Source organism: Melospiza melodia, chromosome 7, assembly GCF_035770615.1.
Source record: "Melospiza melodia melodia isolate bMelMel2 chromosome 7, bMelMel2.pri, whole genome shotgun sequence".
Classification (NCBI taxonomy): Eukaryota; Metazoa; Chordata; class Aves; order Passeriformes; family Passerellidae; genus Melospiza; species Melospiza melodia.
In genome coordinates, this window is record NC_086200.1 from 27,977,025 (window position 1) to 27,994,298 (window position 17,274).

The 17,274-nt window shown below is 46.5% G+C and overlaps 1 protein-coding gene across 2 annotated transcripts in view; it reads left to right on the forward strand.

The window, feature by feature from the left end:
• MLLT1 (MLLT1 super elongation complex subunit) overlaps positions 1–17,274 on the forward strand; it is a 35,371-nt gene that overhangs the window by 14,382 nt on the left and 3,715 nt on the right. The window contains exons 4-11 of one of the 2 annotated variants that reach the window (XM_063160920.1): positions 4,272–4,415; positions 5,912–6,037; positions 7,371–7,915; positions 12,427–12,524; positions 13,313–13,424; positions 14,844–14,943; positions 15,171–15,242; positions 16,508–16,579. In XM_063160920.1, coding sequence (XP_063016990.1) covers positions 4,272–4,415; positions 5,912–6,037; positions 7,371–7,915; positions 12,427–12,524; positions 13,313–13,424; positions 14,844–14,943; positions 15,171–15,242; positions 16,508–16,579 — 1,269 coding nt within the window. Of the gene's footprint in view, positions 1–4,271; positions 4,416–5,911; positions 6,038–7,370; positions 7,917–12,426; positions 12,525–13,312; positions 13,425–14,843; positions 14,944–15,170; positions 15,243–16,507; positions 16,580–17,274 lie in introns of both variants that reach the window. The other variant, XM_063160921.1, reaches the window with a different exon arrangement.

Sequence of the window (17,274 nt, forward strand, 5' to 3'; positions counted from 1 at the left end):
TGTGTATATATACATATATATGTACATATGTATATATTTTTATGTGTATGTATATTTATATATTTTATATTTATATATTTTATATTTATATGTATATTTCTATATCGTACACATATTTTATATATATTATATATTTATATATTTTATATTGATATGTATATTTCTATATCATATATATATATATATATATATTTGCAGTGTGTGGCAAGGCTGTGTTTGCAAAGACAGCAGCTTTATCAGCCATGCCAGCTTCATATCATGTATTTGTAAGAGTTAGCAGATTATTAAGTGCTTGTCTTGGAGTAGTGAACAGATAAAGAGATGTATTTACACTAATCTATATTATTTATACTAAAATAGTTATTGTACTTATTACATACATATATATAATAAAATATAGATTAGGAAAATCTGATTTTCAAGCAAAGTAATGAAAGGCTAGTGGAGGAAAGTCCTAAATGCTTAACCCTGGAGAATTTTCCAAAAGATAACATTGATTCATGGGTTCCTGAGTGGAACATAAGGCTGATTATTTCAAAATCTGAATATTGGGCTGTTCCCTTTCCAATGCCCTGTGTGGAAGCTGCTCCAGGACCAGTCAGACAGGTTGGACCAGCCTGTGAGGGTTTTCATTTCTGCAGCTCTGGATAAATGCCTCTGTCAGGCTGAATCCATGGCAAAAGGGAAGTGGTGTTAGATGTTATAGTTATTGAATAACCATGAGCCTGCTTCCTTGGTGTGCTAGATTTTTGTAGATAATTTTGTTTTATGGCTTTCTAAAAGTGATTTATGAGCTTTATGCGCACGCTACCAGTGAAATTCTTTTGATTTGTGTGAAGTGGCAAAAGGGCACACCCTGCCTTAAAAACAAGACAAGGAAATTTTAACAAAAGACTTTCAAAAATTCCTTCTCTTAAGAAAAAGTGCCAAAAGAACTTTAACCCATTACTTCAGAACTCAAAGGAAAAATAAAGCAGCTTCAGAGCTCATAACAGCTCAGTGGCAGGCGGTGCAGACAGGAAGCAGTAAAAATAAAACCTAATGTACCCAGCTCAGGAGATTGGAGGTGGAATTGGGGGATTCACTGGATGAAGGGAAGTTTACAGCAGCTGCAAATAAAAGCTCTGGCTTTGTGCTGCTCACTTGGAGTTTACTTCTCTGGCATCCTGGGATTTAAGGGGCAGATGCAAAGTGAGGTTCTGAGGTGCCTTGCTGAGACATCCCTGCACCAGCTTAACTATTTCATGGCCAAATGAGCCACTGGATTTAAATCTAGAAATGTGAATTGTTAAAAATAGCTGTGAACCACCCTTTTAAAAGCTTTTCTTGGATGTCAGGCCCTTTAGAAAAGCTTATGGTCTTGGGAGCAGCAAAGTCTCTTCCCTTGTCAGTTTTTCTGTTTGTTTGTCATCTGAAAATCAGAAGATTAAATTCTCTAAGAGCAAAGCTTGGCTTGTTTGTGTAGTTGCTGCTGAAGCAGGAGCACATGAAGGGTGTGTAGGATTGTTTGTGGGGTGAGAAAGAACCTCCTGTGAGTTGCAGCAGGATGTGTGGATCCCAACATGTTATTGAGAAAGGCTTTGAAGTGTGGCACTGTGGACTCAGCCTTTTTATTTCAAGTTAGAGGATGGCTAGGTCTGGGTCAATTGAGAGAGATTTTCCTTGGGTTTCTCCCCCCCTTCTTCCCCTTGATGGTTGTTGGGGGGAAGAACCTTTTAGGGAGGACCGGATGGATTAAGCTTTGGAGTGGCCTGAGCTGTAATCATTAGCTGGGCAGTGAGGGCAGTAAAGGAAAGAATGTTTATTTGCAGCTTTTTGCTTTGAGAGTTTTGTGGTGGTTCTTTTAGGAGTGCTGTAATCTCAGCTATTCACTGAGGGAGGGGTGGGGGGCTCCTTATGGCCTGGGGGATACAAAGGAGATTTTAATGATCAGGGCACTCTGCTGGGGCTCATTCCCAGGGCAGTTGTGATCTCTGAGCTGGAGGATATCACATTAAAAAAATGTCTCAATTCTACAAAAAATTCAATTCATTTTTTAGTGAAAAAAAACCACCAAAAAATGAGATACCAAGGTGAGAGGAAAAGGGATCTGCTGCCTCCCTCCTGCTTGGAAAGCAAATGGGCAAATGACAAAGCAGAGCTGGTAATGGCATGGCAAAACATCTCCTGACCAAAGCCTGCGATTGCTGATGGAGCCAAGATTATTTACTCTGTTGTAAAGCAGGGAAAGCATTTTAGAAGCCATTATTAGGCCACATTTGGATTTCTATTCATCCTTCATTTCAGTTTATTAGGCTTTGAGGGACCCTGTGCAGCTGCTGTTTGAACTGCAGCAAGCTTACACGCAGAGCTCGCTAATGATTCAGTTAATGAGAACAGGCATGGAAAACAGGCAAATGACAGGGCAGGGTGTTTTGCAAGGATTTTTATTCTTCCTCACATGTCTCTGCTTTAGTAAACTCCTTTCAGGAGTGTGTGGATTCCTCAGGACTTTCCCAAAAGAAGGTCTGAATACCTGGTGTTGGCAGCATGTTAATATGAGACTGTCCTCTGTGACCAAACCCTGCTGCTGTTTGAGGGTGAGGATCCCAAACCTCACCTCCTAGATAAGCTCATGGTACTGATTTTGATGTAAACCAAGTGTAGCTACCACCCTTTGCATTGTTAGAGGTGTAGTTTGTCCAAGCAATGGCTTCTGCACCAACAAGAGGAACTGGGGTGGTCTGAAGCTGTTTCAACCTATTTTCAGCAAACCTAAGGGCTGAGGCTGGGAGCCTGCAGTGCCTGTTCCCATCCAACAATGCCACTGCACCAGGAAATGGAGCTGCTGGAAGGGAATTCTGGAAAACACTGCTGTGCAGCTGCTCAGTGCTGCACAGGGCATGAGGCACATGGGGTGCATGCATGGAAATGTGCAGGGCACTGCTGGCCTCACTGGGCTTCCCAGCACAGCCTCTCCTGCACATTGAATTTCTGCTCTTGTTTGAGGGTGAGGATCCAAGACCTCACCTCCTAGATAAGCTCAGGGTACTGATTTTGATGTAAACCAGGTGTAGCTACCACACTTTGCATTGTTAGAGGTGCAAAGGGTGGTAGTTACACCCTTGAATTTCCTCTGTGACCAAACCCTGCTGCTGTTTGAGGGTGAGGATCCCAAACCTCACCTCCTAGATAAGCTCAGGGTACTGATTTTGATGTAAACCAAGTGTAGCTACCACCCTTTGCATTGTTAGAGGTGTAGTTTGTCCAAGCAATGGCTTCTGCACCAACAAGAGGAACTGGGGTGGTCTGAAGCTGTTTCAACCTATTTTCAGCAAACCTAATGCAGTGCCTGTTCCCATCCAACAATGCCACTGCACCAGGAAATGGAGCTGCTGGAAGGGAATTCTGGAAAACACTGCTGTGCAGCTGCTCAGTGCTGCACAGGGCATGAGGCACGTGGGGTGCATGCATGGAAATGTGCAGGGCACTGCTGGCCTCACTGGGCTTCCTCTCCTGCACATTGAATTTCCAGCTTGGAAATCAAACTGCAAGAAACACCCAGGCAGTGTCCTGTCCATGTTTTTGTAATACACAAGAAGAGTATTTGCAATTTTAGGGCAAAAAGAGAGGGATTTCTTCCATTCTGTGCTGCAAAGGCAGCGGGTGGAACAGAGGCAGTGAGGCGCAGATGATCCCCCCAGCACTCACACAAACTCTGGATTGCTTGGGTGAAAGTGCCCTTGGAAAGTTCAAAAGCCTGCCCTATCTTCCCATTCAGCCCCTGCAATATGCATATTGAAAAGGATTTTCCAAACCAAGCCATCCTTTTCCCATTGCCTTTAATCTTTTCTCGGTGCCTGCAGAGATGCTGGGAGTTCAGAAGTTGTTCCTTCTCTCAAAAAGGATTATGCTTTTCTTAATATTGATACTTAAAGTTGCTTCCCAAAGGAGATAGGATCTGAATTTTGGTGAAAACAGTAGTGCATAAAGCTTGTGAATCTGCTTTTCTGGGCAGACTTGAACAGCTTTAAGCAGACAATTTTCAGTCAAAAATCTGTGCCCATGCATTGCTTTTGCAGTGAGAAGCCTCATGCCTGACTTCCTGATGAACAATGTTAACCTCAAGCACAAATAGTTTAATTTCCAGCTCTCTGATCTCATGGTGAAAAACTCCATGAATGCAACACTCGGTGGTTTATTTGGGATTTTCAGGAGTGACTGTTTGCATCCCCAGGCTTAGTGTGCTTGCCAAGCTTCTTCCAGTTTCCCAAAGCCTTTCTCGTTTTTAGGAGGAGCCCAAAAAGGTTTGTTTCACATATGACCTGTTCCTCAATCTGGAGGGGAACCCACCTGTGAACCACCTTCGTTGTGAGAAACTGACTTTCAACAACCCCACCAAGGAATTCAGGCGCAAACTCATCAAGGCTGGAGGGGTAAGTGCCCACTTTGGGATCCTAAAAGGAGTGGGCTTGTTTTGTTCTGAGGTTTCTTTAAGGCCAGCAGGCTTCAAGCAGTTTTCTACATTCATTTAAAAATGACCCAGCCAGTTTTGACTGATGGTTATAGAACTGCAACACTTGCAGCAGAGCAAATCCTTTGTTGGTGTGTGGTTGGTGACACTTCTTTTGTCAATTTAAATGTGAGCATTAATATCAAAGCAGAACCCCCCTCTGGAAAGTGGGATCTGCTGTGGATGTTGCCTGGTGCCAGGAGCTGGGTCAGTACAGAAAAGCTCAAGGAAAGAGAGAGGCTTTCAAACCATTCTTTAGTCTTATTTTTTTAACTTAATAGTTAGTGCTTCCTGGTCAATAAATGACCTCTAAACCTGGCACCAGCTACTTGTGGCTTAGACAATAAAAAAATTATTATAATATAATATAATATAGAGTGAAAACAGCTTGGGGAGGGAAGTAGATATTCTCTAAAAGGTCCAGTAGAGAATGGGTTGCTACAGGAACTGAACCTTTCCATCTGGGAAGATGCTGAGCAGGGATAGACTAAAGGATGATCCTCAAATAAATGCAAGATCTGGGCAAATCAGTCCAAACCACAACGTGCAAAAAGTTTTTAATAAGCCAGAGGATGTCAAGACCAGGTTGGACAGAGCTTGGAGCAGCCTGGGATAGTGGGAGGTGTCCCTGCCCATGGCAGGGGTGGAGTAGGATGAGCTTTAAGGCCCTTTCCAATCCTGAGCACTCCATAATTCATGTTCACTGTGTGCCAGTGCTTTCCTCTATTGGGCAGAGAGAGGAAGGTGCTCATTTCAGCCCTAGGATGGCTGGAACATCACCTGCTCTCTAGGATTTTCACAGTATGGTATCTTAGTCCTTGTGTACTGAAGTGTTTCAGCTGTTAATCACTTTTGATGCCTTTTCTCTGGTGGCAATTTTTCACAGAATTCTCCTGATAATGCAGGGAAGGTAGGAAAGGAATTGTTCCATGGAGCTCAGTGCTTGGTGTTAAGATTTTGTGAAGGGAGAGACCCAAGCCCTGTTTTTTTTCCTTTTCCTCCTGAAACAGCAAATTCAGCTTTTCCTAAACCAAGGAAATCTTGCTCATTCCTTCCAGATTTATCTCCCTTGCCTTTTTCAGGGGAAGAGCATTTGCAGCAGAACACAGAGTTCTTGTCCAGAGCTTTATTGCCTGCCTGTGCTCAGAATATTGGCATTCCCTTTGGGAAAGACACTCGATATTGCATTGCTGCCTTTCAGTTTTGTGAGTTTAATATTCTGTATTTGAGGAGTTGCCTTGAAACTGAGCATTCCATAGACAATATCTTTTTATGGCCTTTAGGCAGGCGAGGAAAAAAACATTGAAAAGATGAATAATAGTGTGTTAATTGAGCAAGTGGCTCAACATAATCATGTGTTAATAGTTAATAGTCCGTGAGACTTTGTGCAGACATAATTTCCCTCCTCTTTATTCCCAGGTAATGGTGATGCCAGAAGGAGCAGAGACTGTTTCAAGGCCAAGTCCTGATTATCCAATGCTGCCCACGATACCTCTCTCTGCCTTCTCTGATCCCAAGAAGACCAAACCCTCCCATGGGTCAAAGGTCAGTGCAGCACATGTTTGGGTCAGCCTGAGGTGAGGGAGTCTTTCAGGCCAGGCTGCTGAGAGCTTGTTCAGCAGCTGTTCCTGGCTGCTGCTAATTCTGAACCTCCTTGTACTCTGCAGTTCAGTACTTAATGGTCTGGAACTTCCCAGCCTCTAGGAGGGTTTTTTTTATGATCTGATAGACTTCTCTCCAGGGAAGTTTTGAAAAGAAAATTAAATGTGCCAGACTGGGATTTTTTGGTGGATTGTGTCGTCCTTAAAGGCAGATGAAATCCTCTCTGATGGTTCTGGTTGTGTCCCTGATGCTGAGGATGGGTTCTGGGGCTCTCTCACTGCCTGCCATGCCCTGCACCCCTTGGGAAGTCAGCCCTTCCTCTTCCTCAGGGCAGTGCTGAGAGCACATCAAACCTGCTTCACTTGCTCCAAGGGATGCTTTCCATGCTGGATGTTTGTGTCCAGCAGCAGCCAGGGCCTGACACTTCCACAGAACCTCAAGTTTTTTCTTTTTTTCCCTTACATACTGAAGTTATTTTTGTATAATCCTACATGGAGAAACAATCCCCAAGCAATGTGTTTCAGAGCAGATTACATGCACTGTGTCAGCCTGAACAGTCACAGGTATTAACAACAATTCATTTCCCAGTGTAATTCAATTCTGATAGCCATGTTCTTCAGGGCTCTAAACACTCTGGCACTTCAGTTATGCCTTCTGATGTTATGAAACAGAGTGAAGATGACTTACCTGTTAGTGGCTGATTTAATTTTGGTCAGGAATTAAGCACTGAAAGCACAGCAGAGAAATAAAGGGCTCTGAGATGAGCTCTGGTGAAAATTGCCAGTTGCTAAAGAGACAACATTCTCCTGCTTCCCTTCCTCCAGGGTGCTCTGAGAGCTGCATCTGTGTTTGCATTCAGGTTAAACCTGAATTAAACACCTGTAGATGTTTCTAGACAGAGCCTGGAAAGGAGCAGAACATGTTTTATTCTTACTAAATGTTGAAATGCTCACTGCCAGTTTGTGTGCAGCAGCTTGAGGGAAATCTGGACATTTACCTGGGCTAAACCTGAATTAAACATCTGTAGATGTTTCTAGACCTTTGACAGAGCCTGGAAAGGAGCAGAACATGTTTCATCCTTTCCTAAATGTTGAAATGCTCACTGCCAGTGTGTGTGCAGCAGCTTGAGGGAAATGTGGATGTTTACCTGGGCATGTGGGGGTGGATTTCTGCACAGAACAAACATTGCCATGTGATTTATGAGGATGTGTTTTATCATTCTGTGCAGAGCTGCAGTTTCATACCCAGCTTGCATGTTTCTGTTGCTGAATTTTAGGATGCAAACAAGGAAAGTAGCAAAGCATCCAAGCCACATAAAGTAACCAAGGAGCACAGGGAGAGGCCCAGGAAAGACTCTGAGAGCAAAAACTCCTCCAAAGACCTTGAGAGAGAACAGAACAAGCCTTTGAAGGACTCCTCCAGAAAACCAACTGAGAACAAACTGCCTAAGGAGGAGAAGGCACCTCCAAAAGCTGCTTTCAAGGAACCAAAACTGGCCGTGAAGGAGACCAAACTGGAGAACACCTCTCCAAAGGGGGGGCCACAGCCGGAGTTAAAGTCTTCCAGCAAGAGGCCCTCCAACGTGGAGTCACCAAAGCCTAGTGCCAAAAAACAAAAAAAGAGTAGCTCCAAAGGGGTGAAGAATATCCTGGGGACATCTCCCAGAACCTCGTCTTCCTCATATCCAGAGAAGAAACAAACCAAGGAGAAGATGAATGCCAAAGTGGAAAAGGTAAAATCGGAGAGCGAGGCCAAGGAGATCAAAAAGCCTGTGGAGATGGAGGAGTCAAACTCAGAGGATGAAACTTCTTTCAAGTCAGAGGTGAGTAGGGATTTATTCTTTACCACAGTGTGGAAGGATGATGTTAAATCCCTGCCTGGAAAAGATGTTAAAAATAATCTCTCAGAGAAGATAGAGCAGCAGATTGGGAAATGCTTAGGCTGGGTTACATCTCAAATAAAATTCTTCTTTGAAACTCCAGTCAGTATTAAATGTTTCTCCTGTACAAACTTTTTGAGATTTATCTGCAGGCAGTTACCTAAAAGTCAGAGTTGAAGGTTATGGTCCCTCATTGATCCCTTGCAGTGACATCTACAGAGCTACAAGAGATACAGAGACACTTTCTGCCTGCTCATAAAGGCAGTGTTTTAGATTCTGATCATATTTCAGAAAAGAAGGAAATCATCTCAGTTTTGGTAATGAAAAAACCCAGTATTAAAATGTAAATAAAGCCCCTCTTCCTATCGTGGCCTGTAAGAAATGTGCCATTGGCTGAAGCTCAAAATGCAACCACATGCCACTAAATCTAAGTAAGTTGTGTTGTGAAACATAAAACAAATTATGTTCTTGTACTACTATTTTTAAAAGCTGTCTAAATATTTTTTTCCTTTTTACAACTGAGAACATTCCTCATCCTCTGTTTTCCAAAAGAAGGCAAAAAAATGCAAGAAGGAACAGACAAATCCAAACTCTTGCTACTTTTCACTTGTATATTTGTTAAAAAGGAGCCATATATCTTGTAATAGGGTTCACAGGATAATGTCATGGGAATTCTGGGACTGGTTCCTCCTGACCACTTTAAGAAAGGTTTATTTTATTAAGATTAATTTTCTAGGGACAGTTTGTATTATGATTTAATCAGCACTGTGATACAACAATACTGGTGTGTTTGTCAGGAAGGGTTTTTCCTGCAGGACTCCCAGTAGAAGAGTTTATTGGGCAGTGCTGATTCCACTCTGCAGAGAATTCCCATCCCTGGCAGTGCCCAAGGCCAGGCTGGGCAGGGCTGGGAGCCCCCTGGGACAGTGGGAGGTGTCCCTGCCATGGCAGGGGTGGCACTGGATGGGCTTTGAGGTCCCTTCCCACCCAAACCAGTCTGGGATTTTATCACTTCACTTCCCAGATGGGTAAATTTCCACATGAGGCATTAGGAAGAGGCAGCTCCTCTCTCCTTTGAGCCTTTTACCAAAGTGCAGCAGTGCTCAGCAAGCCCCACATTTCATTCCCAGCCCTCCAGCCCTCCCTGCAAACCTGTGACTGTGCACATCCCTCAGTGTCCTTTGCTGTCCCTGAGGTGTCCCCATCCCCTCTGGTGCCAGCAGTGTGAGCTGACAGTGCTGCCAGGCTGTCTCTGGAACCACAGCCTGTGACAGTGGGGCTGAGCATCTGCTGCAGCCTGTCCTGCCCCAGTGTGTCCCCTGTCCAGTGTCCTGCCCCAGTGTGTCCTCACTGCCCCAGTGTGTGTCCCCTGCCCCAGTGTGTGTCCCCTGCCCCAAGTGTGTCCCTGCCCTGTCCCAGTGTGTGTCCCCTGCCCCAGTGTCTGCCCAGTGTGTCCTGCTCAAGTGTCCCATGTGTGTGTCCCTGCCCCAGTGTGTGTCCTCACTGCCTCAAGTGTGTGTCCCTGCCCCACGTGTGTGTCCCCTGCCCCAGTGTGTCCCCCTGCCCTGGCCCAGTGTGTGTCCCCTGCCCCAATATGTGTCCTCACTGCCCCACGTGTGTGTCCCCTGTCCAATGTCCTGCCCCAGTGTGTCCCCTGCCCCACGTGTGTGTCCCTGCCCTGCCCCAGTGTGTGCACTGCCCCACGTGTGTGTCCCCTGTCCCAGTGTCCCCTGCCCCAGTGTGTGTCCAGCCCCAGTGTTCCCTGCCCCAAGTGTGTCCCCTGCCCTGCCCCAGTGTGTGTCCCCTGCCCCAGTGTGTCCTTGCTGCCCCAGTGTCCTGTCCCAGTTCCCGCCCGGTGTCCTTGCTGGCCCAGCTCCTGTTTGGGGTGCTGGGGACACTCGGTGTGGCAGACAGGGCGTGGTGGCAGAGGTTCCTGTGGCACCTGAGCCCCAGCCCAGCTGCAGAGCGCCCTGGCAGCAGCACCCAGGCTCTGGGGAGCACCCTGGGGGATGTCCCTGTCCCCAGCACTGCTTCTGCCCCAGGGTTTGTGCTGGCCCTGCTGTGTGGGGCCGGTGGGAGCCACATCACTGAAGTGGGGGTGGAGCAGGGCCTGGAAACTCTTAAATCAGCTCTGCTGCTGCAGCCAGGGGATTGTGCAACACTCAGGGCTGCAGCTCCACGCTGCCTCCCAGCTGCCATCTTTGCAGGCTGCTCAGAGGGGACACTGCAGAGCTTCTCCTGCTGTTTCAGCTCCTTGGCCTTTATTCTTTTGAGGTTTTTTAATTTTTTTTTTTTCCTTCCCCCACCAAGTCCAGTTCCCTGAGCTGGCCTCATGCTTGGCTGCCTCAGTGCTGACAAAGGGGAGGCAGGGATGGGAGGCAGGGTTGCTTTTTGCTTTGGTCACATCCCAGTGACAGTCACTGAGTGTGTCCATCTGCATCCTGCTGTCAAAGAGCTGATGGCCTAAATGGCAAAAGGAGAGATTGGTTATCTCCAACAGCTGCTGCTTAGATCCTGTTAAGTTAATTTTAAGGGATTTTTTAAGGGAAGACTTGCTGATTATCAGGAATGAGGGATGTAGGATTGGAGCTGTGGGTCAGATGCAAGAGCTGGGTTCTGTTAGCTTGAAAATATTCATAAAATCCCACCATGGTTTGGGTGGGAAGGGACCTTAACTATAATTCAGTGCCACCCCTGCCATGGCAGGGACACCTTCCACTGTCCCAGGCTGCTCCCAGCCCTGCCCAGCCTGGCCTTGGGCACTGCCAGAGCTGTTCTGGACACTCTGTTCTCTCTGCTCTCCCCTTCCATCTTGGAATTTCCCTAAACAGCCAGATCTGCTTCAATGTGCCAACAGACCTGATACTGGAACTGTTCAATTATTCTCCTTTGCTCCTGAACCCTTCCCAAAGGCTGTAATACCATTTTTGACACATTTTCCCCCTTCTTACAGTGAAATAATAAAAATCTTGCCAATATTTTGTTCACAGTGTCAGCAGGGCAGGGATTGTGCCTCTTTGTGCCTGTCTCAAGGTTTTTAGGGTATTAACCCTTCCTGTGTTAAATAATTTATCAGTGGCTGTGTGTGATTCTTCAGCATCAGGAGTAGTAAATGGATCCCTAGGAATGAAACAGTGAAACTGAAATGCTGATTTCCAGGGAATTACTTTTAAAAAGACAATATATTACAATACATTGAGAATCTTTAATCTAGAACTAGAATCTTTAAACTGAGTACCAAAAAAAAACCCCCATTTTAGGGGATTTTAGGAGCTGCTTGGGGGCAGAGGGAGTTGCTGTGGCCTCTTCTGCCCTCTGGTGGTTCTCAAGGATATTGCAGGTGATTGCTGCCAGTATCGGATTTGTGATCAAAATTTCCCAATCTTGCCTAAATTTCCTTCCTGGATGCTGCTGTTAGCAGTAATTAATTTAACTAATTTACTCTTCACTCACTGTTACTGCACAGGATACTCCTGTTGTTGCTGCCAAGTGCTGACACACAAATTGGGGGTCACAAGGGTTGAGTTGGTCTCTGTTATGTTGGAGCCAGTGGATCACTCAAACTGGTGTAGAGACTGGGTTTAGGATATAATAATAATAATAATAATAATAATAATAATAATAATAATAATAATAATAATAATAATAATAATAATAATAATAATTTAGAATTAATTTTGGAGTCATGTGAGCTAGCTGGGATAGACATCTCCATATCTGTGAGGAAAAGGCGTAGAGAACTGGGATTGATTGGAGAAGTGTTGGGGTCACCTCTTTGTGGCCTTCCAGTGCCTGAAGGAGCCTGCAGGAAAAATAAACTGATTATAAGGGATGGAGGGACAGGACACAGGGAATGGCTCCCACTGCCAGAGGGCAGGGCTGGATGGGAGATTGAGAATCAGGAATTGTGGAATCCATCCCTGGAATGGATTTCCCAGAGCAGCTGGGGCTGCCCCTGGATCCCTGGCAGTGCCCAAGGCCAGGCTGGGCAGGGTTTGGACCACCCTGGGATGATGATTTGGATTAAATCATCTTTAAGGTCCTTTCCAACCCAAACCACTCCTTGACTCTGCTCTATGGTCAGTGATCAGTCTGAGGTTCAAGGGGACCTTGGTGGGTACAATAAATACACTTTTTAAGAGGGTTTGGGTAGGTTTGGGTTCTGTACTGCTAATCTGTCACACTTCAAAGCAAGGGCTTTAATTTAAATGTTTATCATCATTTGGGGGGTTTGGACCTCATGGTGTGAAGGGGTTTGATGTTGCTCCCAGGAGTGCTGAGCTATATCCTGCAAGATTCCATAAATGTTTTTATTCACCTCACATTTTGTTTTTTGCTGTAACCCCAAGAATTGTATTCAGTGATGAGTGATGCTCCTGCCTCACAGTGCTTTGTGCTCTGGTTTTCTGGATTAGAAAGATTAAGATTCTTTTTCTTTTGTTTCCCTTTTATGGGGGGTTAAGTCTGTCCAGTCCAGCCCTTCCAACTCCAGCTCCAGCTCCGACTCCAGCTCTGACTCTGATTTCGAGCCATCTCAGAACCACAGTCAAGGTGTGTTGCAAGAAGAGTTTGTTCAAACCTTCCTTGTGTAACCATAAAATGCTCAGGAGAATTAAATGTGCTTTTCCAGCACTATAATAATACAGTTTGTTGCATGCAGCCATGTGTTGGAGTTGTGATGCTTCAGCAAGAAAAGGCAATAATGTTATAACATCACGAACAAGTATTTTTCTTCTCTTGGCAGCTAATTTATGAGTAGGGAATCCCTCTGGATTTGGTTCTTTCCCTTTTGGCTTTGGTTTCTGCCTCAGTTTATAAATGTCTTGCTGCTGCCTGATCTGTAGAATCACCAGAACAGTTCTCCTCCAATCTCATCTATGTTTTATTAAAAATTATAAATGTGCCATTCATCACTCTGCCAGTGTGTAACAGCTTCTTTCTCAGATCCCTCCACTGATAACCCAGGGAGGGAAAATGGCAACACAGTAAACGTTCCAAATGCAGCAAATACTGCGCTGCTCCTGTCTCCAGTGACATTTAAATCAACCCCACAGGCATGAAAAATGTGCTTTTGTTCTCCTTTGGGAGGGGAGGGAGCTGTAAAGTTTGTCAGCTCTGCTTTAGCTGCCTGCACAGGGTGTCCTTTGCCAGTCCCATCTCACGGGGAGTCAGGACTGGCTTTGGCTGGGCTGGGTTTAGGTTTGGCTGGGTGGGGCTGTGAAGGGTTGGGCTGTGTTGGGGCTGGGTTTAGGTTTGGCTGGGTGGGGCTGTGAAGGTTTTTGCTGTGCTGAAGCTGTGCTGGCTCTGCCCTGGTGCTGAATTGCTGTCCCTGTGCCCAGGCCCCCTGCGCTCCATGGTGGAGGATCTGCAGTCCGAGGAGTCGGATGATGACGACAGCTCCTCTGGAGAGGAGGCAGCAGTCAAAACAAACCCTGTCAGCAGGGATTCCAGGTGGTAACAAATCCACAGCAGGGCTCTTGGGTTGCTTTTTACCCTCTGCATTTTAGGCTGCTCTGCTTGTGGAGGGAGGAATCAAAGGGCTCTGTGTGGGAGGGGAGGAAGGGCAGATGTGTGGGGTCACTCAGCACAGAGCTGGTGTGACCGTGTTCACAGGAGTTTTGGATGAGGGAAGAGATGAGGATCTGACTCCATGTTTCAGAAGGTTTGATTTATTATTTTATGATATATATTACATTAAAACTATACTAAAAGAAAAGAAGAAAGGATTTCATCAGAAGGCTGGCTAAGAATAGAATAGGAAAGAATGATAACAAAAGGTTCTGTCTCAGACAGAGAGTCTGAGCCAGCTGACTGTGATTGGCCATTAATTAGAAACAACCACATGAGCCAATCACAGATGCACCTGTTGCATTCCACAGCAGCAGATAACCATTGTTTACATTTTGTTCCTGAGGCCTCTGAGCTTCTCAGGAGGAAAAATCCTAAGGAAAGGATTTTCCATGAAAGATATCTGTGACAGTGGTGACAGCAGGGTTGGCTCCAGAGCACAGAGAGGAGAAGGCACTGGGAGGTGCTGAGCTGGGCTGGCAGGTGTCAGTGACTGAGCCCCTTCAAACCTCACCTCATTGTGACCCTCAGATCTCTGCTGGAGTGTGGCACCTTTGATCTGTGGGGCCAGGCAGTGCTGCTCTGGGCTCACAGGGCTCTCTCTGCCCTCTCTGCTGGCTGCTCCACTCTCTGCACTCAGTGACAGCTGTTTCCTGCCCCACACCCTGGAAAGAGTTGAACTTCACTTTCTTCCCTCAGGAAATGCTGTTACTGCCCAAACCTGGAGTCCCAGTGAATATTTGAACCCAAATGCTTGGCCCAGAGAGCAGCTGCACATTGGAAATGCTGGTGGTGGTTACCACACACCAAATATCCATTATTGCACGTCATCATCCAGGAAACAATAATAGAGGGACTTTAAAGAGTGTTTTTGTAGACCTTTAGGGGATAACCAGTTCACCACAGGATACCTGCCATATCTGTAGGGCCAAAGGAGGATGAGAATAAAGAGGAAATCTCAGAGATTACACCAGCAGCAACACTAAATGCATTTTTTGCCTGTAGAAGTATCAGTGAGCCTCTCATGCAGGTACTTTGTAACACTGGGAGGAATTCCTGAACAGCTGCTGTTTGAAATGAAGTGGTGCTGAGTTGTTCTAGGGGACTTCTGAATGCCAGAGTGGAACTGGTGCTGTAATGTGGCACCCAAAGCTCCCTGGGGAAAATGGGTCACTGGACATTGCAAGAATCCCTTTCTCTCAGCCTGAGCAGTAATCTGTGATAAAGAAGAGAATTTCACTCAGCTCTGTGTGGCTCAGCTGGTGCTGAGTTTGCTGCTCAATCTGTGCTGTTGCTTTTCAGACTGAGCCTCAGTGACAGTGACAGTGACAACAGCGCCGACTCGTGCCCGCCCAGCCGGGAGCCACCTCCTGGGCAGAAGCTGCCCCCAGCAAACAACAAGGTGTGAAACCTCTGCCTCCCTCCTCCCAATGCTGAAATTGTTGTATTTGTTTGCCCTGCCTTGGAAATTCTTCCTTGCACCACATTTTCCCTGTCCTATCCTCAGCTGACAGGTGATCCTCCCTTTCCAGCTCTCTGCTGTGACACCCCCATGTTTCCTGAGCTCATTCTGTTTCCTGAGCTCATTCTGTTTCCTGAGCTCATTTTGTTGGTTTCTTTTCCCCTCAGGCATCTGGAAGGAAAAGCCCAGAGTCTTGTAACAAGCCAGAGAAGATCCTGAAGAAGGGAACCTATGACAAGGTGTGTCCTGTGGAGAGGGATCTTCCATGAGGGCCTGGAGGGATGGGACACAGGGAATGGCTTCCACTGAAAAAATGAAATTTAGATGGGATTTGGACAGGAATTGTTCCCTGGGAGGGTGGGCAGGGCAGTGGGGCTGCCCCTGCATCCCTGGCAGTGCCCAAGGCCACGCTGGACAGGGCTTGGAGCACTCAGGGACAGTGGAAGGTGTCCCTGCCATGGCAGGGGTGACACTGGATGGGATTTGAGGTCCCCCCAACCCAAACCATCCCAGGATTCTGTGAATAAGGAGCTGAGCTTAATCAGAGGATGGTTGGGCCTCACTGTGCACAAAACCACCTGAATCAGCCCAGCCTGTTCATTGTTCTGTCTCAGCAGGGTAAAAGCTTGAGTTTAACAAAAAGCAGATGTTGAAAGGACAGGTTTTGGAGAGTGACACTGCAGAAATTGTGTACATTAAATAGCTGGAGCCCCAGGGGGTGTTCATAGGCAAAATGCTGAAATTGTTGTGTATGTTTGCCCTTTGTCTGAACCAATGGCCTGGTCACTGCTGCAGTGCTGGGGCACTTCATTAAAAGGCAGTTGCATCTGGCTTTGATCTTCTGAATTAAAGATTGTTTGATGCTCTGCTTTGCATGTTTACTTGGAACTTTTGTTTGTTCAATGAAATTCCCTCTTTCCTTGCCCCCAGGGAGGGCAGAGCAGTGTCCATTCTGTGATTCACTGATTCTGTAAATCAGTTTTGCTGATACAGACCTGTTGCCTAAAAAAACCTAAAAATAAGAAAAAAACAAACCACTCTTACCTAAGAACAATCAACATATTGAGCCTGTGAGCAATCCTTCATTTCCTGCTGTGGTTTAGGTAAAACCACCTGGGAATACAGTGCACTCCAAAGATTTTTCCTTACCTAAATGCAGATGATTGCTCAGTAGGTTGCTGGGTTTTGGTCACTGATGTTTTCAGGTAATTTGGAGTTAATTAGGAGAACCCACTGATGAGGAGCTCACATTGAGGGTCACCAAGGTGAACTTCACCTCACTGAGGTTCTTAAAGGTTCTGCCCAGTTCTTGGAGCTGGTTACAGGTGTGAGTGTCATTAAATAAAAAATAAAAGGCTTCAGAGCACTTGCATTTAAGGGAAGTACTTGAGAAGGAGGAGGAGGCAGTAAAAAAGTTGGGAATGTCTCAAAGGGCCTCAGGTTCTTGTGATCCTCTCTGGGGAGGTCCCTTTGGCAGCTCCACATGTCCCTGTTTGTGTTTCAGGCCTACACGGATGAGCTGGTGGAGCTCCACAGGCGGCTCATGGCACTACGGGAGCGCAACGTGCTCCAGCAGGTACAGACCATGGCCCTGTGTCCCTGCTGTCCCTGTGTCCCTGGGATCTGGGGTCCAGGAGCTCAGCCAGACCCTTCCACACAGCTTCTGCTTTGCTTTGAAAGCAAAAATACCGAGTAAAAAATAAAATCAGCTGTGCATGCAATGGTTTTGTTTGGAGTGGTACAGGAGTTTGGTGTGGGCATCTTCCCTCTGCCGTGCTGGTAGCAATCCCAAAGGTGGGATCTCGTGGTCTGACTGACAGCTTGGTCTGACTGACAGCTTGGTCTGACTGACAGCTTCCTCCTGGGAGGGGATGGAGGGGCAGGGACAGGAGCCCAGCAAGGGCTGCAGCTGTGCCAGGCCTTGGCATGGAGCTCAGGGCAAGGTTCTGCCCCCCGAGGCTGCTGGGCACTGCCCAGGCTGCCCAGGGAACGGTGCCAAGGCTGCCAGAGCTGCAGGAGCTCCCAGGGCTGCTCAGGGTGGGGCTGTTGGGGTGCCTGTGCAGGGCCAGGGGCTGGGCACTGGGGATCCCTCCCAGCTCAGGATATTCTGTTATTTTATGATTAAAAGGAAACCTGCCCACATCATTGTCCAGACTGAGCTGGTCAGGCAGGGGGAGCTGCTTTGCTTTTTTGGGAAGAGGATTCCCTTCCTGTTTTGAACCCCTCCAAGGGGTGGGAAAGCCTGGCTGGGCTCTGTACCCTGTGTGCTGT